Source organism: Aquarana catesbeiana, linkage group LG06 (genome assembly GCF_042186555.1).
Source record: "Aquarana catesbeiana isolate 2022-GZ linkage group LG06, ASM4218655v1, whole genome shotgun sequence".
Classification (NCBI taxonomy): Eukaryota; Metazoa; Chordata; class Amphibia; order Anura; family Ranidae; genus Aquarana; species Aquarana catesbeiana.
This window is the reverse complement of record NC_133329.1, coordinates 130,957,655-130,980,361: the sequence shown is the minus strand read 5'-3', so window position 1 is coordinate 130,980,361 and position 22,707 is coordinate 130,957,655. Positions and strand designations below refer to the sequence as shown.

Below are 22,707 nucleotides of genomic sequence, written 5' to 3'. Positions count from 1 at the left end.
CAGCGGTCATCTTTGTGGATGATAGGAAAAGCAGTTTGAATGCTAACATGTGCTGGTATGGATGCCGGATCTATGGGCATGGTTCTGTGAGTACCCTCTGATTCCACAGTGTTCCTGGAAGTGGTTACATCGGCTGTGCTTGCGGCGGTACCCTCACTGTATGGGACTAGCTATTTAGCACAGGCCGGGACTGATGACACGGCTAAGAGTCCATCGAGAAGGTACCGAGTAGCAGTACACTATTCTCCACCTACCTAGCATCTGTCAGGTGTCATTTTAATGTGCCGTACATTCGCAACCAATTTCTACATCAGAATTGAGGTGACCGCTTAGTGGCTTTTAAGCATTCAATTTTTTTATTTCAGACTGCCTGATGTATGTCTTTCCTGGAATTGGAAGGAGCACCTTATCTTACATACATTTGGCTGCCTTGCCCAGTGCACATCCATTCTGTACGCAGTTGCTCATCTATCAATCAACTCATTCACTTATGCCTGCAATTCACAATCAACGTACTGCTTCATGTTCTTATGGTTCCCAATAGACAACATGCAACCAATATTAATTATTAGTACTGGTGCCTTCTACTAATAAATGCCACCTCACGAACTGTAATTGAGACTATTCTGTCAGGCTGTGGTTTAGCAGTTACCGTGGCATGCATGTGGTATCATAGCATATGCACTTCATCAGTTATTTCAACCTATACTGTGGTGGACCACTTGGGAATCAGTTGATCTAGTTACAGGCACTCCATTTACCCACTGTAGTTCTAAGATGGAGGGCTGTCTAGACCACGGTTACCTTGGGCATCCTATCCGGTCTTCTTTGGCCTTGGGTGCCCCCCTTCAGGTGGGTCTTTCTAGGGGTCGGCGATTTCCCCAGCTCCTTGTAGGAAGGATTGCTTCATAGGTTAGAGAGAGGGGGACTTTTTTGGTTTTGGTGGGGGTCCTGGGATATAGGGGGCTCAGCTGCCATCAGGGGGGGGGGGTTGTGATGCTGAATATTTTTTCTATCATGTATGATGTTAATAAACTGTTTACAAGGAAGTAGCTGCCCTTTTTTGTTATCTTTTTTGGTTATATGGCTTTTTGTGATTATACCCATCCTATATGATACAGGGTAGCACCATCTCGATGTAGACACTATTGCAGGTCTCCCAAGACCAACAATTGTTTTGGGGGTATTATTCAACTTTAGCCTCGGTTCACACCAGAGGCGGCACGACTTGCAGGTCGCCTCACCGAGGCGACCTGCACACGACTGCCGGGGCGACTTGCAGGACGACTTCTGTATAGAAGTCTATGCAAGTCGCCCCCAAAGTAGTGCAGGAACCTTTCTTCTAAGTCGGAGCGACTTGCGTCGCTCCGATTAGAACGGTTCCATAGCACAGAACGGGAGGCGACTTGTCAGGCGGCTAGGTCGCCTGACAAGTCGCCCCCGTGTGAACCGAGCCTTAGTCAGAGCTGCCCAGTTTGTTATGATATACAAATTTTCCTTACCTGCATAGGCAGCTTTTTTTTTAAAGGTGAACTAACCCTTTAATCTGTACATAAGACGTTTTACATACACTATATTACCAAAAGTATTGCACAGTCATATTGGAAAAGCAAGGGGCCAACCCTAAACTGTTACCACAAAGCTGGGAGCATGAAATTATCCAAAATGTCTTGGTATGCTGACGCCTTAAGAGTTCCCTTCACTGGAACTAAGGGGCCAAGCCCAACCCTGAAAAACAACCCCACACCATAATCCCCCCTCCACCAAATGATCTGGACCAGGGCACAAAGCAAGGTCCATAAAGACATGGATGAGCGAGTTTGGGGTGGAGGAACTTGACTGGCCTGCACAGAGTCCTGACCTCAACCCGATAGAACACCTTTGGGATGAATTAGAGCGCAGACTGCAAGCCAGGCCTTCTCATCCAACATCAGTGCCTGTCCTCACAAATGCGCTTCTGGAAGAATGGTCAAACATTCCCATAGACACACTCCTAAACCTTGTGGACAGCCTTCCCAGAAGAGTTGAAGCTGTTATAGCTGCAAAGGGTGGACCAACTCAATATTTAACCCTACAGACTAAGACTGGGATGCCATTAAAGTACATGTAAAGGCAGTAGAGCTGCACGATTAATCGTCAAGAATCGTTATCGCCATTTTTCCCCGTTGTGATCTTGACTAAAGTGTTTCACGATTCTTTCTATGCAAAGAATTCTCTCTGCTCTTCTGAAGCCACAGCCGTCAAAAGAAAGGAAGAAATAAACTGGGTAGTCTGCCAAGAATCACAACATTCTTTAGCAGTGGAATTTAAGTATAAACATTGTAACAATTTGTCAAAGGAATAGACTTGGTGTGTAAATGAGGAAAGTTTAACCACTTAAACACTAAACCTTTTTCTGACATTTGTTAGTTTCAAGTTAAAATCATTTTTTTTTTTGCTAGACAATTACTTAGAACCCCCAAACATCATATATATATATATATATATATTTTAGTAGAGACCCTAGAGAATAAAATGGTGGTTGTTGCAATATTTAATATCACACTGTATTTGTGCAGCGGTCTTTCAAATACTTTTTTTGGGGAAAAAATTACTTTAATGAATCAAAAAAAAAAATCTAACCAGTAAAGCTAGCCCAATTTTTTTTGTATAATGTGAAAGATTTTATGTCACAAGAATCGTGATCTTTTTATTCTAAGCAAAAAAAAAAAATCGTGATTCTCATTTTTGCCAGAATCATGCAGCTCTAAAAGGCAGGTGTTACTTTTGGTAATATAGTGTATGTAGTTGGGACGAGCACTGGGTACCAACATCTCTGCTTACAGGGTAGTGGACACAAAGAGGTGGATTTACTAAAGGCAAATAGACTGTGCACTCTGCAAGTGCAGTTGTTCCAGAGCTTAGTAAATGAAGGGAAACTCTGCTGACTTTCGTCATCAAATCATGTGCAAGCAAAAATGCTGTTTTTTTTTCTTGCATGTGATTGGGTATTCTTTGCAAAGTGAAGCTTCACCTCATTTACTAAGCTCTGGAGCAGGGGTCTCCAAACTTTCTATATAAAAGGCCGGTTTACTGTCCTTCAGACTTTCAGGGGATTGTGGCCATCGGGAGTAGAAAAAGAACCAACATCAGATGGATTAAACAATGCCCCGTCTTTGGTGTCAGTGAGAGGAATTGTGCCCCATCATTGGTGTCATTGGGCCCCATTGTTAATGTCATTGGGAGGAATAGCGTCCCATTTTTTTGTGTCATTAGGAGGGATTGTGCCCTATCTTTGGTGTCATTGGGAGTAATTGTGCCCCATTGTTGGTGAGGAACTGTGGCCCATCTTGGTGTCATTAGGAGGAATCCCCCATCATTGGTGTCATTGGATGGAACTGTGCCCCTTTGTTGGTGTCATTGGATGGAACTGTGCCCCTTTGTTGGTGTCATTGGATGGAACTGTGCCCCTTTGTTAGTGTCAGTGAAGGAAACAGTGCCCCAGGGGCCGGATAAAAGCAAGCAAAGGGCCGCATCCGGCCCCCGGGCCGCAGTTTGGAGACCTCTGCTCTGGAGCAACTACACTTGCAAAGCGTAGAATCTATTTACCTTTAGTAAATCCACCCCAAAGATTTTTCCCAAATTAGCATTTTTTTAAGATTCATTTAAAGAGCACCTTTCACTTTTCTACATTCAGTGAATTGAAAAACAATTGGCTGCTTTTGGTTTCAGCTTCACTGCTGTTATTGGAGAAGTCTGCTGCTGTTCATTGAAGTGATGCACATTTTGGCAGCTCTTTCACTTTGAAGGCAGGCTGTTTCTAGAGAAGTGTGTGTGACGCATGTGCTGCACATTTCTCTAACAGGAAATGGGTGAGAGAGGGCGTCAGAGCAGCCCAGAGAGCATCAGGCACCTGTATGTCTGTCTCTAATCTCATCCCTGCCTATCAGTGGACGAGCCAACCTCCATTCTTGTAAACAGTCCATAGGGAGTGGCTAAGACAGCCTGCCAAGAAGAACTGAAACTTTGTGAGCGCAATACGAGCTGGAAAACAAGTGCAACTCGTGTGTGTACAATTTTTTTTTTTTTTTCCTCCCCCCCCCGAGATGATGAAGCAGCAAAGTCAGCCTAGCTCAGACACAGAGAAACAATGCTCAGGAAATGTATCTGCTTCCTTCCTATCTGAAACTTAACAGGCTCACTGCAGATCCTTACTAGAGCGAGGAATGTTCAGCACAAGGTAGGAGCTCTTTAATAACTAACATTCATAGTAAATCATTCTCTGTTGGAGAAATGTGCTGCATACCAAGAAGTTCCACAGTGTGCTCACAGTCCCCTCTGGCAGTACGTCAGTTAATTGGTGTTACAGAAGGTCCATTTGTTGGATGGAAAGATCTTCTGATCTTGGAACAACGTCATCCTAGAACTTCTTCGCTTTTCCTTACTATTATATATGTGTCAATGTCCTAGGAATTTAGGAAGATTTCACAATCCTAAACTCAAGTTCACTTTCATTTTTACAAGGACAAGCTGACAATAATCTATAGCAACCAATCAATGTTTATTTGTGCTGTGGGGACAGTGAGTTCTCTCTGCTATGGACATTTTCATCAAGGGGTAAGCGGTGAATTCACTAGAATAAACAGGCTTTTAATATTAAAAAAAAAAAAAGATAAATTTGACATATACAAATTTACAATCATCACCATGGTCACTAATGATAGGAAATGTTTAGCACATTCATGGACTACTTTAGTGCGGTATAATTTATTTATTACTTTAATAAGATGCTGCCAGACAACCTGCTGAAGATTCATGTAGAGAAATGAGCTGTTGCATGTTATAAGGGATTCAGGCTGTTCAACTTTCTGAAATTGTTTTTATTTATTTTCTGTAAGGTCATGAATGGACCCCGAGTGGCTCATAAATCATATGACGCATCGCACTTGGTAGTTTAGACCTAACTAATTGAATGTGTTCTCCAATGACATCCTCAAACTGAAAGCTAACAGAGGGAATATTCATGGACCCCAGAGCATGTAATAGTTATGTGTTGTTTCCATTCTATCAACCATGCAAGTTGGAATGGTTTATGCTTTATGTCAGGCGTCTCCAAACTACGGTCCATGGCTCAAATCTGACCCGCTGCGAGATTTTATGATTTTTTTTTTTGATGGGGACGCTCATATAAGGGAGGCTCTGATATATGTGAGAATCTCATGTAAGGGGAGCTTCATTATGGACTCTGATATAAGGTGGCTCTGATGGGCTCTAGTTTCTTTGGAATTTATTTGCTAGGTTTTCCTTGTCAAAAGAAGTTTATTGAGTATACAATATTATAAAGATACATAAAGTAAGTTTACAAGGATCTATAAAGTAAGCTCATTGTTTTACAGTAGGGTTTATATAGGTAAATATCATGAAATTTCAAATATTAAACATTGGGTTCACGTAAACCTAAATTAAAGATATATATCATTTCCTTAGTTACTTTTGTAGGTATTTAAATGATTTATACCTACTATACATATTGTTTACAGGTAGAGTGTATATAGGTCAAATAAATTCTGATAATGAGCTTTAATCATAAGGTGGAGAAAAGGAAAGAGAAAGAAGAAAAAGGGTTGAAAGGTAGAGGTATGGTCCACAAGGTTGTCCCGCTCGTCAGTTTATTATTCTTTTTAGTTCTCTTTGAAGCCTTAGAATGGGTGTCTCTGTAAGTCATTTAATCTGTTTATTTGCTAGGTTTTAATATTACAAAAAATTCTTACGCAAAACATATTTGTTCATTTAAATGTGAGTTATTCATTTATCTTTTTAGCCAGCGAATATTTGCAATGTATTTACTGTGTGCTCTGAAAAAGTCCCTGTGATATTTTCCAAGTCGTATAGAGAAAATTCTTCTTTGGCTATATGATACAAAGCCATACAAAATAATTTATATATTACAATATATTGAGCTTGATTAATGTGGCAATTATCCCATTTAAAAAAAAATGGTTCAGGCTGAGTTCACACCTATGCAAATTGGATGCGGTTTTCCCCGCATCCAATTCGCATAGCAGGAGATTATGACCGGCTCTCTATGGAGCCGCTTCACATACGTCAGGGGCAGCTGCGGAGCGCACTGCACAGAAACGCTGTGTGTCTTTGGCTCTGTTTCAGAGCCGTAATCGGCCAAAGATTCGGCCCCGATTCGTCCTTGAATAGGGACAGACAGCGTTCCTGTGCAATCCGCAGCCGGTTCCAGTGTGAACCGAGCCTTAGAAATGGTGAGGCTTAGGCTTTAATGTATGAAAGAGGGATCAGAAGTGATATAGCTTCATGCATTTAAGAAAAAACTTAAAATGATTGTAAAGCTTTAATTTTTTATTTTGTAAAATCTCAAACATGTTATACTAAACTTCTCTGTGCAATAGTATTGCACAGAGCACCCTGATCCTCCTTTTCTGGGGTTCCTTGCTGGTGGGCTACCGACACACAGCGTGGCTTGGTCCCACCCCTGTTCTTTGCTTAATGGCCCCCACTGCTGCCTGTGAGAGAAAGGAGGGAGCTGCTGCAGACAGGCATAGTGCTGGATCGATACAGGACTCAGGTAAGTATTTAGGAGAGGGGGAGGCGGGGCTGGCAATACTACTAACAGGACATTTTTACCTTAAGGAAATAAAGAAAGATTAAAATGCTTTGACTGTTGAACCACTTTAAAATTGCCCTGACATTTGTTAACCTACTATGCAGGATATTGCTACCAGAAAGTAATAAGCCTGAGGCAAGTAAAGTAGAACTACATATCAGGAGCTAAATACTTAGAGGAAATACATAAGTGTGAATTATGTTATCTGTCAAAATATTTGTAATTCTGTTTGGCCACTCCTGAGATTCACTACCCCTTCCAGATGGTTAAGCCTACACACGATCCAAAAATCAGATGACAGATCGTGTTTTTTTTTTTTTTTGCATGCTAGTCGCATATCGAACATGAAGATTTTACTAAAGTTACGAAAATTCTCGTTTGACGGAATAAAAAAGTGATGTCATGTGTTGTAATGAATTTGTACTGCATTTTGAAATGACAACTGTACTGATAAAACTAAAATCGTACAATCTGGTATTGTATGAGAAGAATTTTCGGGCTTGTCCAATCGGATAATATCGGTTGAACTGTGGTGATCGGCTCTCAAAACCTCTGCACCAACGATCTGATTATCGTGCGATCACTTCGAAAGCGGTATTTTTCATACGATTTTCGGGTCATGTGTACGGGGCTTTAGCCAGATCTCTGGCCTCATTTTTCTCCACTTACAGTGCTATTAAAAGTTTGGCTTTTTTTAAAACAATAAACATCATAATTACCTGCTCAGTGTAATGGGTTTGCACAGAGCTGCCTCGATCCTCCTCTTCTCGTGTCCCCCGCCGGCACTTCTGGATTCTCCCCCTTGACCAGTGCCCCCAATACCAAGCCACTTGCTATGGGGGAACTGGTGCGTGCTCTGCTCAATGCATCCAAAAGACACCTAGAGCCACGACTCGGCCCCACCCCCCCCGCTCTCTCCTCATTGGCTCACTGTGCTGTGATTGACAGCAGTGGGTGCCAATGGCTGCTGCTGCTGTCTCAGCCAATGAAGAGAGGGAGTCCTGGGACAGCCAAGGCTCTCGTGCACATCACTGGATCAAGAAGGGGGCTTACGTATTAGGGGGTCTGCCGGGGGAGCAGCACACCAAAGGTTTTTATACCTACATGCATAGAATGACAAGGACCTATCTCAGCCTGTGGTTGGCTATTAAGGCCTCATTCAGACAAGCAAATAAGGGTGGATAGGTTGATGTGTTCAGATGGGGATAAACACTGCCTCTAGAGGTGCACTGGCCGCGTACGAACTGTGAGTAGTCTAATGCAAACTGTCTGCATCCAGTGCCAGTCAGAGTCCCTAATAGCCACCAGCCATAGACTTGTACAGGGAACATATTTGGCTGTGCCACTGTTGTTAGTGCACACTGTGTGCATGCAGCTAGTTTCATGGCCAACAAGAATTGCCATTTCTCTACAGATACTGCCCATGTAAATGAAGCCTAAGGAAGCGCCATCACACTGATAAGTTTATCTGTGTGTTAGACTTGTGGAGTGTAATGCAGTAGAACTTGATTGGCTTAGCGTGCTGCCCGAGTCCTGCTGTACAGGGGATTACCGGAGGCTTATAAGGACAGATTGAGGTACTATATAAAATGCATTTAATGATTTTTAATGAATAGCTAACTGGATTAAATGTGAGTCTTTAATAGCTTCCTATAACTCTGCTTTAAACAGCCAGCACTGAATGTTAGACTTGGCCTTTACAAGCGAATTCTTCCCTTTGAAGTGTATGGAACCTCTAACAATGAACCTGTACTTTGCTCCACCTTTGGTCTGGTAAATATATATCATTGAAAGTGTTTTGTTGTATTGGTTCACAAAGTACAAAAATCCCTAATGATTTGCTAGAAAACTTGTAAGCGGATAGCTCCCTGTGCTTTCTGCCTGTGAACAAGGAAGGGTTAAAGGGATGAGAGGGAGGAGATGAGCAGAGATCTTTGTTTCATGTAACCCACCTGAAATGAAGTAGGCAGGGCTGACACCACATAATTAGGAATTCAGAGCTGTGTTGTCATGTCAAAGAGGCTGGTAGGAGCATACTATATTTCTGGTACATTAGCTGTATTTTTCTGTGTTTAAAGGTATATAACTTTGGGAAATGTGTGTGCATTCCAAGATGTACTAAGAATATATATATATATTTTTTTTTGCCTTGACATACACTTTAACCTAACCGATGCTCCTGATGACATTGGTTCCATCTCCCACCCTGAAGCCTCCCACACATGCTAGAAAACATGTACTGTAATTACCCATTCTGGACCGCTACATAACAAAAATACTGCTACAGGGCGGCCCTCCTGCGCAGAATCACATGTACAGTATATACGTGATTCTGCACTTCCGCCCAGGGGGCGTGCGCCACTGGCGGGCCACTCATGCTTTGATTATATACAGCAGAAGCCAATGTGCGGGTGACGGGCACTGGATGTCCACTGCCACCTGCCGATTGTCAGGCAGAGACACAGAATGGACGAATGAATGAAAACAATGCAGATCAGCCGTTCTAACAGGGGGGAAGGGCTGAACTTTAAAATCCATCACTTCCCTTAGTAAAAGCACCCAACACAAACACTGGCTAAGCACTTAACCCTTTGATCGCCCAAGGTGTTTAACCCCTTCCTAGCCAGTGTCAATAGTACAGTGACAGTGCATATTTTTAGCACTGATCACTGTATTAGTGTCACTGGTTCACACAAAGTTAGTGTCAGACTGTCTGCTACAATATTGCAGTCCGGCTATAAGTCGCTGATTGCTGCCATTACTAGTATAAACAATAATAAGAATCCAATATATATCCCATAGTTTGTAGATGCTATAACTTTTGCGCAAACCAATCAATAAACGCTTATTGGGATTTTTTTTTAACAAAAATATGTTGCAGAATACATATTGGCCTAAATTTATGAAGAAACTTAGATTTTTTCAATTTTTTATTGGATATGTTTTATAGAAGTAAAAAAATATTGTTTTGTTTTATTTTTTTCAAAATTGTTGGTCTTTTTTTGTTTATAGGGCAAAAAAATAAAAACTGCAGTGGTGATCAAATACCACCAAAAGAAAGCTCTATTTGTGAGGAAACAAAGGACATGACAACGCAATTGTCAGCTAAAGTAACGCAGTGCCGTATCGCAAAAAATGGCCTGGTCATAAAGGGGGGTAAAATCTTCTAGAGGTCAAGTGGTTAATATCATAGGGGCCTGCTAACAGCATCCTCCAGCACCAAAATGCCAAATGCTAGAGGAAAATTTCCCAGTAACCCACAGTAATGGTATAGCCCACTACTACAGGGATAATCTATGAGTTCTAAATAAAAGGGATGTAGAGTTACCAGCATCTGACAAGTTATATACAGGGAGGAAGGTGGAGGAAAGGATTTCACAAAGGAATATTAGCAAAAGCTACTGGAATGTAATTTACAGTTTCCATGTTTCGTGATATTAAAAAATAGTAACATTATCATTATTCAATTATTCAATGGCCATCTGAGGCAACAATTAGACACAATAATAGTTATTAATATGCCAGCAGCAGCACACATTTAATGTAGTACAGTAGACACAGTGGCGTCCAGAGAGAATATGGTCACAGTAGTAATAAACAATTAAAGTGATATTAAAGTCTAGTTTTTTGTTGTTGTTTTTTTTTTTTAAATAAATAAACATGTTATACTTACCTGCCCTGTGAAATGATTTTGCACAGAGCAGCCAGGATCCTTCTCTTCTCGGATCCAATGCTGGCGCTCCTGGCCCTTCCCTGCCATCGAGTGCCCCCACAGCAAGCAGGAAGCTATGGGGCATCCGAGCTGAGCCACAGCTCCGTGTGTCCACTCAGACACGTAGCCTCGGTTTAGCCCTGCCCCCTCTCTCTCCTGATTTGCTAACTGACTTTGATTGACAGCAGTGGGAGCCAATGGCGCTGCTGTGTTTCAGCCAATAAGGAGGGAGAGTCCCGGATGGCCGAGGCACTCGTGTACATCGCTGCCTAGAGATGGGGCTCAGGTAAGTATTAGGGGGGCTGCTGCACACAGACGGCTTTTTATCTTAATGCATAGATGCATTGAGATAAATAAAACATTCTGCCTTTACAACTAGTTTAACTGAACTTTTATATTCATTTTTAACATGGCAGAAGTCAGTGAGCAAAGAACGTCGCAAATTTTGATAGATATTGGGAAGTTAGGCCCCCTTCCCTCTTGTGACTTAGCAATTACATACGGGAGAACCAGCTGCGGTTCCTAATAAATAATTGGAGCAGCAGCCACATTTAAAGCAATGGGAAGCTGACAGCTCCCACAGCTAATCACGGCCACTTGCATTTAATCGATCATTTGGTAACGGCCCCATTTGCAAGTGTGAACAGGGCTTTAAACCACATTGTAAATTTTTGCTGAATAGCACCATACCACCAGCATAACGAATGTTGATTTTAAAATTGAAGGAGCAGGATGGAAATTTGTTGGCTGAACATAAACTGCATCCAATAAAAAGAAGTGACGGTTCAGGTATTCAGGCGAGAATACAATAGCAATGCAGAATCCTCTATCCACACTATTTAGCATGGATGGGGTAATCAACTGATTGGACTGGATGAGAGATATCTAAGCGTGTATGGCTGGCCCTAAATTCCTGGGTCTGTACACCTACTATGAGGGGATAATGAGGGGCTCCCATTCTTCCTGTTACAGTCTTACTTTATTCTACATATTGCAGAGAATGTAATGGGGGGTTGGAACACACCAATTTTCCAAGTAGACATTACTTATTCAGAAATTGTGGCAGAGGGACATCACTGTTTGAGTATCCACATCATATAGAAAGCCAGGGACGAATTCACCCCCATCAGACTAGTGGTCAGTGGGTGTGAAAAAAGTACATAGCACCCCTGTGGGAAGTGGAAGAGGTATAGTTCCCAATCATTGGTATTTGTGGGAGGAATAGTGGCCCATTCATGGTGTCACCGGGAGGAATAGTGCCCCCTTGTTGGTGTCAGTGGGAGGAATAGTGGCCCATTCATGGTGTCACCGGGAGGAATAGTGCCCCCTTGTTGGTGTCAGTGGGAGGAATAGTTCCCCACCTTTGGTGTCGGAGGAAGAATTTATGCTTCATCATTGGTGTCAGTGGGAGGAATAATACCCCATTGTTGCTGTCAGAGCAAGGAGGAAGTGTCCCGCGGGCCGGATAAAGGCAAGCAAAGGGCCACATCTGGCCCACGGACTGTAGTTTGGAGACCACTGATCTAGACCATACTTCTATTCCAGAACAAAAGTCCCAGCCAGGAGGTCCTCAAGGGTAGGGCAAAAGTGCTATATCATACATGACCTATGTTTTGCTTCTTACTAATGGCAAAGATCACTTGTGATTGTGCATATTCTTTCACATGACAACCCTTGACATAATCCTAAGAATATATACTGATGGTGAGAATACAAGCAGCATTTGACATAAATCCAGAGAATATATAATGATGGTGAGAATGTGTTCTCACTTGATGCTTATTTTAGCCGATTCCAAAGACGATAATATAACAGCACACCTGACCTCAGAAGGATTGGCCTCATAAACCGCTGCATCTGCTGGATGATTAATACACTGAAGGAGGTACGGACAGTATATGGGTCACTTGTATTATTACAAGCAGCAGAGACCTCAATCTTCACTCAGATTGTGTGCCAAGGGTTTCTATACATCAATTATTTAACGATGCTGTTGCATAATTTAATCTTGCACAATTGTATCTTTGATGTATTTTATTGATAAACTGCTATACAAGCTAGATTGAAGCACAAAGAATACAACAAAATGAATTTTCCCTTTTTACTGCATGATTCCAAGTATAGCAAGCAGTGTTTAATCACTTAGGTCTTAACTAACACAGTCAGATCATTTGTTAGAAGAAACATTTCTAGCTGTACTTTGTAACTGTAATGACAACCGACAGCTCTCAGGGTCATGCTGGATACAATGAAATATATTCATATGTAACAAACCTTACCCTTCACCATGTATTAGAAACTATACAGTATATTTGATGATGCACTGAATAAAGCAAGCTATTTTTTTTACACCACTACATCCAATTTAACACTAATTTCACTTTAAAATGACTAAGCGTTTATCCGGAAAATATTGGTGTATCTGTCAAGCTCTTTTCCTGTGTAATTCTCATTAATGGCCATTAACTATGAATCATCGGTGCTAGCAGACAAATATGCAGAATTAGAAATATCATCCTTCCATGAACAACAAGAAGAGACTGTGGTAGGGGGTCAGACTGGTTCAATGACTAGAAGCTTCTTGCATATTACACAGGATGAGTTTGCCTTTGCTCAGAAAGAGACAGGTGTAATGGAAGGACATCTTGGTTGCCTATAAATTTATCCATTTCCACCTGTATAAAACTGGACACCAGGCACACATTTAAATACACAGATGAAATACATATGTATAAGAATGCCGTTTCTACTGTCAAAGGATTTGTATTTCTATCCACCACCTGGTACTGAGATTTATAAAGCTCTGCCATATAACACAGCGCTGTCTGGCAGGACAGAAGACCTGTTTTTTTATCAGCTGCAGTTCAGGAACAATTGCAGTTCTTGTCCCTTAACTTTAAAAGAAGCAGCAGACCAATGAGCTCACCCCTCTGTGTCCTCTCTTCTTACCAGCGTGTTTCATGTTAGCATGTGAGTACTGCAGCACAACCGATTAGCTCCTTGTGCTAACTTCCCATCTTCCAGTCTTGTCCCACCTTCCTTCCCCTCCTGATCAGCTCTGATGTAAACATTCACAGATACATATTAAAGGAAGGCCTCTGGTGAAGGTTCTAAATTGAAGAATATAGGGGTACCATCATCTTAACAGTGACAATAACGGGGGCAACAGGAGACAATTTCCCCAAGTGTCTCCATATATTGGAATAAATGGACTCTCTCGGTACTCAAGTGATTACAATTAAAGGTAAACTTGGTGTTGAGTTATTTACTTTACGGTCAATACAGAGGACACGGGGGCACTCTTTCGTCTAAAGGAAAAGAGATTTCATCTCCAAATACGGAAAGGTTTCTTCACAGTAAGAGCTGTGACAATGTGGAATAGACTCCCACCAGAGGTGGTTCTGGCCAGCTCAGTAGATTGCTTTAAGAAAGGTCTGGATACTTTCCTAAATGTACATAATATAACTGGGTACTAACATTTATAGGTAAAGTTGATCCAGGGAAAATCTGATTGTCTCTCTGGGATCAGGAAGAAATTTTTTCCCCTGCTGTAGCAAATTGGATCCTGCTTTTCTGGGTTTTTTCTCGCCTTCCTCTGGATTAACTGTGGGTATATGGGATTGTATGATATTTTTTTTATTTTTTTCATGGTTGAACTAGATGGACTTGTGTCTTTTTTCAACCTAACTATGTAAAAGGTTAACTTTTTACCTTCATTTGTAATCCTTTGGGTACTGAGAGTCCATTTATTCCAATATATGGAGACACTTGGGGGAATTGTCTCCTGTTGCCCCCATTGTTGTCTTATAGATACATAGGATCTTGTGAATAAGCCAAAGGGACAGGATTCACCAGACCTAAGCATGTATGGCTGCAAGGCAATATTGAAGAATGCAACAAGGCCTGGTTTGTAATTCATTGTATGTCTTAGTTAATAACATGGTAGTCCTGACACTTTTGTAATGGCTGGTAGTAACTTGATATGTAATATAATATTGTTGTAATTCTCCTTTAACCGGCTTTCTTTATTTCTTCCACACAGCTCAGCTGGTGACCAGCTAAGACGCCGCTGACTGGTCTCACTATGTGGAGTTGCGAAGATTTTAATTACACTGACAACATTCAAGACCAGCGTCTCTGCCATGATTTCCAACTCGTCCTCTTTGTCTTGTCCATTCTCTACCTCATCATTTGTTTCCCAACCGGTCTCTGCTACAATGTTCAGCTTGTGCTGGTTAATCTCTACAACAAGGCAACTATGACCATGCCAGATGTGTACTTTGTAAATATGGCAATTGCAGGACTCATCATCAATGCTGTGGCCCCAGTGTACCTTCTAGGACCAGAGTATACCAAATGGTCACTGTGGAGCTTCGGCAATGAGGTTTACATTACTCTGCTAATTCTCTTTAATGTGTCATCTTTGGTGATCATGTATTCCACAACATTGCTCAGTCTGGATTATTATATAGAATGTGCGCTACCGAGAACTTACATGTCGAGTGTCTACAACACAAAGCACGTCTGTGGGTTTATCTGGGGTGGAGCAGTTTTGACCAGTTTTTCTTCTCTCCTGTTCTACATCTGCAACCATGTATCGACTAAAATCATTGAATGTTCCAAGATGCAGAATCGAGAGGCAGCTGATGCGATTATGGTCCTTATTGGATATGTGGTGCCAGTTCTTGCTGTACTGTATGCTTTGGTCCTTATTTTACAAATTCGAAAAGAGGAAACTCCCCTTGATCAGGATTCTGGAAGACTGGATCCATCCGTGCATCGGCTTTTGATTGCCACTGTTTGCACACAGTTTATATTATGGACGCCATATTATGCTACGCTAATGGTGAACACATTTACAGACATTCAGTCCACTGACCACCGTTTCATGAGGACATTTCGCTTCATTGAGGGTTTGTCTAGCTTCTTGGCCTTCTCAAGCAGCTTTGTGATGCCTCTACTACACAGACACATTAACAAAAACTTTCACAGCAAACTCCAGAGATTGCTTAAAAAATTGCACTGTGGCAATGAAGGTTGTGCCCATGAGCGCACTGTGATTCAGCAGGTGATGACTTAACGACAGATGGTGTTACAGTAACTTGGCTCTCCATCGATCTAACCTCATCCATAGTAGTGGATGAAAAGTGGCTGCTATAGATTAAGCTCTGAGCCTTAGCATGACCACACTGCAAATATCATACTGCATGTCATGTGATTATCGATTTTTGTTTAGTCATGATTAGCTATGAAGACTAATTTATACTGACATGTTTGAAATTTGCGCTGAGCCTTTTTGGGGAAAACATGACCAAGAAGCAGAGCTGGAGTCGAACTCTTAAATGGTGCTGATGATGGAAACTGTGGGGTTGGAATAGTTCCATAAAATAGTGCAAGCAAGGTTTTGTACAAGCCTATTAAGAATGACCTAAGCATGTATGTATGGTTCAACCACAACCTCCAAGATCTGACTATATATCTGCAAACAGGCAATGCATCCTTGCGTTGGCTTATCTACGTATTCCACTGAGGCATTTCTTTGAAATGTTTTATAAGCAAAGACATTAAACCAAAATTAGGGGGTTAAAATGCATATGCACCCAAAAGAATTTCCCTATTCTGGAATGGAAAGTAGAGGAGGTTCTACCACCTGTTGAGTCTTTACTGCTGTTGCTGAACTGTGAGCAGAGATCTCCCATAACCCTGACACAGCTGTAAGAAGCTTTTCAGTTGAGTTATTATTGTCACTAGCCTGAATTTTTTATGCATTCCTATGGGGACGCCACTAAAAAAGCAAGACATGCTGTAGAGAATACATTTCAGGATTTTCCAAAGAAATATATGGAAAACTCAAAGCTTAGTGACAATTTGTCTTAAATGGCTACCCAAGCCTGTCAAGGCTATGATGGGTGGTCATGGACTGCCCATTGTACATACCAGAGAATCATCTGGTGGGCCATCAGTGTGAGGGTCCTTTCACACTGGTGGTCCACCCGTGGACTCCGCTTTGCTCAGCAGGGGATCGATGCGCTAATCCCCGCTGAGCAGGAGGATGATAGTTCCGTCTCCGCTCACTGTGCTGAGATGGACCTGTCAGAGTCCCGCTCTCCTCTATGGGGAGATCGGTTGAAAATGGACCGCCTGTTCGTTTTCATCTGATCACATCCAATCCGATCCGCCAGATGGATAAAAAATAGGGTTACCATCCTTCTGGAATTACCAGACAGGATCGGATCGGATAGCGTCGGATGTCAGTGGACATGTCATCGCTGATATCCGCTGTCCCATAGGAGTGAATGGAGCGTCCGATCAGGTCTTCCTGAAAAACTGACAGGCTGACCAGATTGGACAGCATGTGTGAAAGGGCCCTAAGCATGTGTAACCAGTAAAATATATATAAATAATCATTAGCCCATAATGACCATGAAACAAATTAATTCACAATTGTAGGTTATCGTATATTTAGTACAGTGTATGTTACATTTGAACCTCTAATGAGTTTGGTGTCTTAATTTAAAAGTGGATTTTCCAGGCTGACGCTGATGTCAGGGTTGCAAAAGATCTTCCTCAACAGGCCTAGACAGCAGGAAATAGACACAGCAGTGGATAGACACCTGCCACGTTTCTTCCACAAAAAAGAAATATGTTTTAGGTGGAGATGCTCTTTAACCATTCCACATAAGTAACTGCAAAGCACTTTGATACTATAGAAAAGTATTATATTGTCAGTTTTCATTAACACAGAGTGAAGTGAATTTGTATTTTTGTATCTAATGTATGTGATAAGCCTTCTTTTACCTGACTACTAAGTGAAGAAAATCGGCAAACACCAAACTGGTGAATTATTGAAGTTATCTATCTAGCTGTACATGTCATCATATGGAATCGACCTTGCCAATATTATTCAGCAAGGAGCCATAATAAATATTTTTAAGGAACAAGATAATGCATGACCATTTTTAATGTCATTAAAGAACAGCTCATTTGTATTTAAAATGAGGAACTAGATAAATGAATGCCTACTTAGCAACTACAGAGGCAGCGTGCACAATAACAGCTCTCCGAAAATCAACAATTTCACAAGCCTGTTTCTAGCAACCCCCAATCCCCTACTATGCCATGTTGTTTAACATTATAGATCATGCAGGTATAGAGCAAGGAAAGCTCCTGCTGCATCAAAGGAGCTTATCAATGTGTTATACCAGATAAGTCCTAGACAACTACAATACAACTAATGAGGATTAGTCTTGTGCAGGAACAAAAGTGTAAGGTTCATTATGCGTTTCTGGCCGTCAGAGGCCCAAAAGAACAACAAACTTTTTTCCTCCAAGGAAAAGGTTTTACTAAAACTACAATGATGTTTTGTCACTCCAAAAATATAGAATTTAATGGAGTTCTTTTGTGCTGCTGGATCCTGAGGACATTTATCCAATAACTCATCACCGCCCATTATGTCTCTGATTTACCTGTGTAAGCTGACAGACAAATTACATTGACTTTCTGAGCCATATTGCAGAATTATGGGCACATAAAACCTTTCTTATCTTTAACTTGCTGCTGCCAAATAACATTCTAATGGTCCACACCCACACATTCGTTAAACATTCCAATCACATTTTATTTATCATGTTTCTCTAATGACTACAACAAATGAAGACCGTAAAAACGATGATTCAAATTATTTTTATATGGGAAAAACACAGTAAATGCATTTCTAAAAATGCACAAAGTCTGGAAACTTGGGGAAATGTCTTTCTACAAAACAGACGTCAGCCAGACAAAGCACAACAAAATGAAAAGCATCAATTCATACACATACAGAAAGCTAATAAGGAGTGAAACATAGTAACTCAGAGATTATACAGAGTACTGTTAAATGTTTGTAAAATTACGATAACTATATTTTTTCAAGCAACTAATCAGAATTCAACATTCAACGATAATAAAAAGCAGGCGCATTTTTAGCATATTCTGATAAACTGCACATCACCAGACTTTGTATTGGTTTTGAATATGCTTGGCAATCTAGAAATGCTACGTTGTTCAAATATTCCCCGTTTTAATTTAACAAGGATATTAGCCATCATATGAAAGCTAGTTGCAGATTTACCTGTGGTCCTTAAAGTGGCACTAAACACAATTTTTTTTTGGTTTATCCTTGTTTGTTCTAAAATATCAAGTATGCCATGGCTGTTTTTTTTTTTTTTTTAACTCTCTTACCATTGTTTTCAGGCTTCTTTTTGGTCCTGTGCATACTCCCTATCCTCCACTGATGCACCTCACTGCTGCTTCTTTTGGTCACATTCTCTGCTCTATGTGTACTACAGGTCCCACAGAGCTGAATGTATCTGCAGGTACATGTGTAGTCTATCTTGGAGGAGATCAGGAAACAGTAAAAACATTCACATACACAAGGGGGCATGGAAAACAAACACAGCCACCCTAGAACGGAGAGTCTGAAAACAGCAGAAAAAAAGCTTGATCTTGAGAACTGAAACAAAGGAAGAGAGAGATAGAAGGTAGAGATGGGCTCGGGCGTGTTCGGGGTTCTTGGCCCAACCCACCTGCCCGATCCCACCAGGAAGCCAACACTGCACAACCAGTGAGACATTTCCCAATCTGTGCAGCTGTGGACCGGGAAATGTCTCACTACCTGTGATTAGCGGTGTGCAGTGTTGGCTTCCTGGCGGAATCGGGCTAGGTTGCGACTAGGATCCCGAACACCCCGGAGCCCATCTCTAATAGAAGGTTCATTTTAGTTATATTTAGACATATTGCATTTTTTAATTTTTTTTTTAAATGTGAGTTTAGTGTTACCTTATGGGATGAGTTCTTCCAAAAAATAATTTTTAACTTGAGTGTGGACTTTGGTTGTCTGAATTGCATTTTGCTTCTATCTCTGGAATTCCCAGCTTTACCCTCCCTTCCACAGAACTTTCTACTAGTATAGCAGGAGGACAAGAACAACATATGCTGCATTCTTCATAACATACAATAAATAAGAGGCTATCAGAAAGAGATTTCTTTCCCCTGGACACAGCTGGTCGGCAGCCCTGAGATTTCTTGGGAAGAGAAGGTACAATCAAAGTCCATAAGAGAAAATAGTGGGTGATGGTAGTGTGCACTCCAAACGCCAGCATTTAAGAAGGACTTGACTTTTCAGTGACCATATAGAGGAAATATGTGTACAGAGAGTCAAGGTTTAGAAAAATACAAGCAGCTGAGAAAGTCGTCCAACTTGCATGATCGTTCTGCGTCACTGACTCACAAGCAAAGGCAGAAGATTTGCATGACAGGCAGACTAGAATTTTCATAAAGCAGGTCAGAAATTGTAGCTTATTTTTTTTTCACGTTAAGAAATTAATAGTTGTTAAGAGTAATCATATAAAGTGCACCAAACAAAGATTCATGAAGCACACTATGGAAAGCATAGAACAACATTTGTGTAGGTGTCACGGCATTTTACCACACTTACATGTCCTGCTCAAAGGCAGAAAGCAATAGAACTTTTTTTTTTTTTTTTTTTTAAGCAATGTCTATAAAACTTTTTCTACCTCCTAACAAGGGGACAAAGCTTTTCACTTTCATTAGTTGTACCATCTTACAAGTGTATAGCCCATACTCTGCAAACGTGTTGGAAAGGAAACTTAACCTTTCTCTGACATGTTTTGCATTTTTTTTTACATTTGGATTTAACAAGCTGCTATAGAGGTATTCCTCATCAGAGTTAAAGCAAGATTAAAGTCCGCAAACACTCAAATCCCATGTACCACCCCGCACCAACATCTTCTAGCTAGGCTTCTTTCAGATGCTGGGTCTTCGACTATCTTGACTGGTTGGTGGGTGATGACATATCTCCTGCATGCATGCAAGGTGTGCCAAAAATGTACACCAAGATGCTCATGTAGCAGAAGATTGTGAACAGGCAGGTATTTTAAGTGCAGAAGAGACATAGCATGCTTCTTCTACAATAAACAGCCCGTCTGATCACAATTTTATAGTATTTTACTTACATTCAGCTTTTTGTGACTAGTTGATAGTATGGCCAAAGTGTGTGGACACCTGACCATCACACTATTAAGACTTGTAACCACCCCTTTGAGTTACTGAGTTGAGGTGTTTCAAGTGAAGAATACTATAAACAGAATGTAAAGATATTGTAGACAACGCAGTGCTCCCTAGCTTGTGGCCACAGTTTGGGGAAGCCATTATATGTTCCAGTACAACACCAGCTCCATAAAGAAATGGTTTGACAAGTCAGGAGTGGAGAAACTCAAGTGTACCGCACAGAAACTTTGCCTCAACAACTATGTTGTGAAATACTGACTGCAAGCCAGGTCCAACAATACCTTACCTTACAAACCCTCTTTTGGCTGAACTGTAAAAATGTCATGGAATACCTTCCCAGAAGAGTGGAGGTCCCAGCACCATAATAATGCACATGGTTTTAGATGTCTAACAAGCTCATACAAATGTAATGGTCACAAACATTTGGCCACAGTGTAAAATTATTGTCCCAATTCTAAAGTTTGTTTCGGTAAACCTTTCAAGTGCCAGAGAATGACAATTAGTGGCACTCGTACAAAAGAAAGATTGCACATTTTTCTAAGGCCTCATACACATGGACGTTTTAACAGCGGCTTTTTGAGCTTTCTTTGCTGCTTAAGAACGCCACTTCATGTTATTCAATGGGCTCATACACACCATGGCGTTTTTGAGCTGTAACAGACATGGTCGTTATTAAGCTCCAAAAAAAAAAAAAAAACAAGGACCAGCACATTCTGAGGCTCCAGCGCTAGAGCTGTTTTGACGCAGATGCCGAAAAAAGCTCAAAAACGCGCATTAACACTATACTGACGTTTTTTAGCGTCAGCGTTTTAAAGCTGTAAAAATGTTTATATGGGTAATTTCGAAGTGGAAAATAGCAGAGGGATGGTTTTTTGAAAAAAAGCGCCTTAGCATTAACGGTTATAAACGACGTTAAACGCGCATTGACGCCAAATCAAAACGCTAATAAAATCGCGTTTTTAACGCTGCTTTTTTTCCAGGCATTGTTACTAGCTTTAAAACCCGTTTTTTAAAATGTCCGTGTGCATGAGGCCTTAACAGTTTGTGCTGCATTTAGTGAAATACACCAAAAAATACAGCATTCTTTAAATATTGGTAAAAAAAACAAAAAAAAAACATATTTCTGGAACTAATGGGGACACTCCCAGTGTTGTAAATGCATTCAGTTTTGTCCTTTCAGATTCTGTCATCTACTCACTCCTCATGCTCATTGTGGTGCCATTATTTGGTATATATCAAAATGTTTTAATCACATATTTTACCATTTCGCACAATTCAATGGTGAAAAACTTAAAAATAAACATCAAAAATACATATGACCTAAGTAGGTAATAACTAATATAATTTAAAAAAATATGTCAGGTTTATAAAATAGAATACTCTGACCGGGTGCTAAATAGGTGCACTTGGCACCATTTAATAAAGATTTATGTATTTGGGTTATGCATTCCTTGATGTTTATATTATCACCAAGCTTTCAATGAACATTTGAAATGAAGGGAATTCTAAAAAGGGATGCATGGGACCTATATCCCACTGTTTCAAAGAATCCATTTAGAAATTATTGGGCCTTTTATTCCATCAACTGAATTAAATGTAATTACAATGTCATTAAGCCTCCCTTTAAAGCACATCGTAGTGACATCCCATCTGTCAGCATATATGACATTACTGTGTCTGGCCTGTCAAGACTGTACTATCTCAAACAACTCCATCACAAACACTCTGGGCACATACATTACATAAAATATCTATTTATCTTTGTCAAAGGCCTGTCTGCAATCTATCTTTTTAATAAAAAATGGAGAGTGCAAAATCTGGTGCAGCTCCGCACAGGAACCAATCAGCTTTACGTTTTGTTTTGTCAAAGCTTAATTGAACAAGATGAAGTTAGAAGCCTATTGGCTACCATGCACTGTTGCACCAGATTTAGCATTCTCCAGTTTTAGTAAATCAACCCAATATCTATTAGGATAGACCCGTCACCAGTAAAGTTCTGGCAGCCGTTTTGTGGTTTGTACCAGATTTCCACAAAACAGGCCTCATGAATAAAAGTGTTCAATAGGTAAACCAGTCAAATTCCACCGTTTATTATCAAAAAAGCAATTAAAAACCTTGTTGTTATGGGCCAGCTGACTTCTTTCCTTGCAGTCACTTTGACACACGAAAGAGGTCCTTATGCCAATTAAAGCCAAAGTGCCCATTTGTCAGTGGCATCTTTATCTAAACTATACTAGGTGGGTGTAGCTTAGCAAAACAGGTGTTTTGGGCATGTCTTCATTTTGGGCATGGCTTAATGGATTGAACTGGGGCT

The 22,707-nt window shown here is 40.8% G+C and overlaps 2 protein-coding genes across 6 annotated transcripts in view; one reads left to right on the top strand and one right to left on the bottom strand.

The window, feature by feature from the left end:
• Window positions 1–17,271, top strand: part of GPR146 (G protein-coupled receptor 146) — an 87,414-nt gene extending 70,143 nt beyond the window's left edge. For 2 of the 5 annotated variants that reach the window (XM_073636804.1, XM_073636805.1), the window contains exon 2: window positions 14,368–17,271. In XM_073636804.1, coding sequence (XP_073492905.1) covers window positions 14,410–15,405 — 996 coding nt within the window. In that variant the 5' untranslated portion in view covers window positions 14,368–14,409 and the 3' untranslated portion in view covers window positions 15,406–17,271. Of the gene's footprint in view, window positions 1–3,833; window positions 4,220–4,325; window positions 4,597–8,027; window positions 8,191–14,367 lie in introns of those variants that run through there. The other 3 variants (XM_073636806.1, XM_073636803.1, XM_073636808.1) reach the window with 3 other exon arrangements.
• CHLSN (cholesin) overlaps window positions 1–22,707 on the bottom strand; it is a 640,429-nt gene that overhangs the window by 249,378 nt on the left and 368,344 nt on the right. The window lies entirely within an intron of this gene.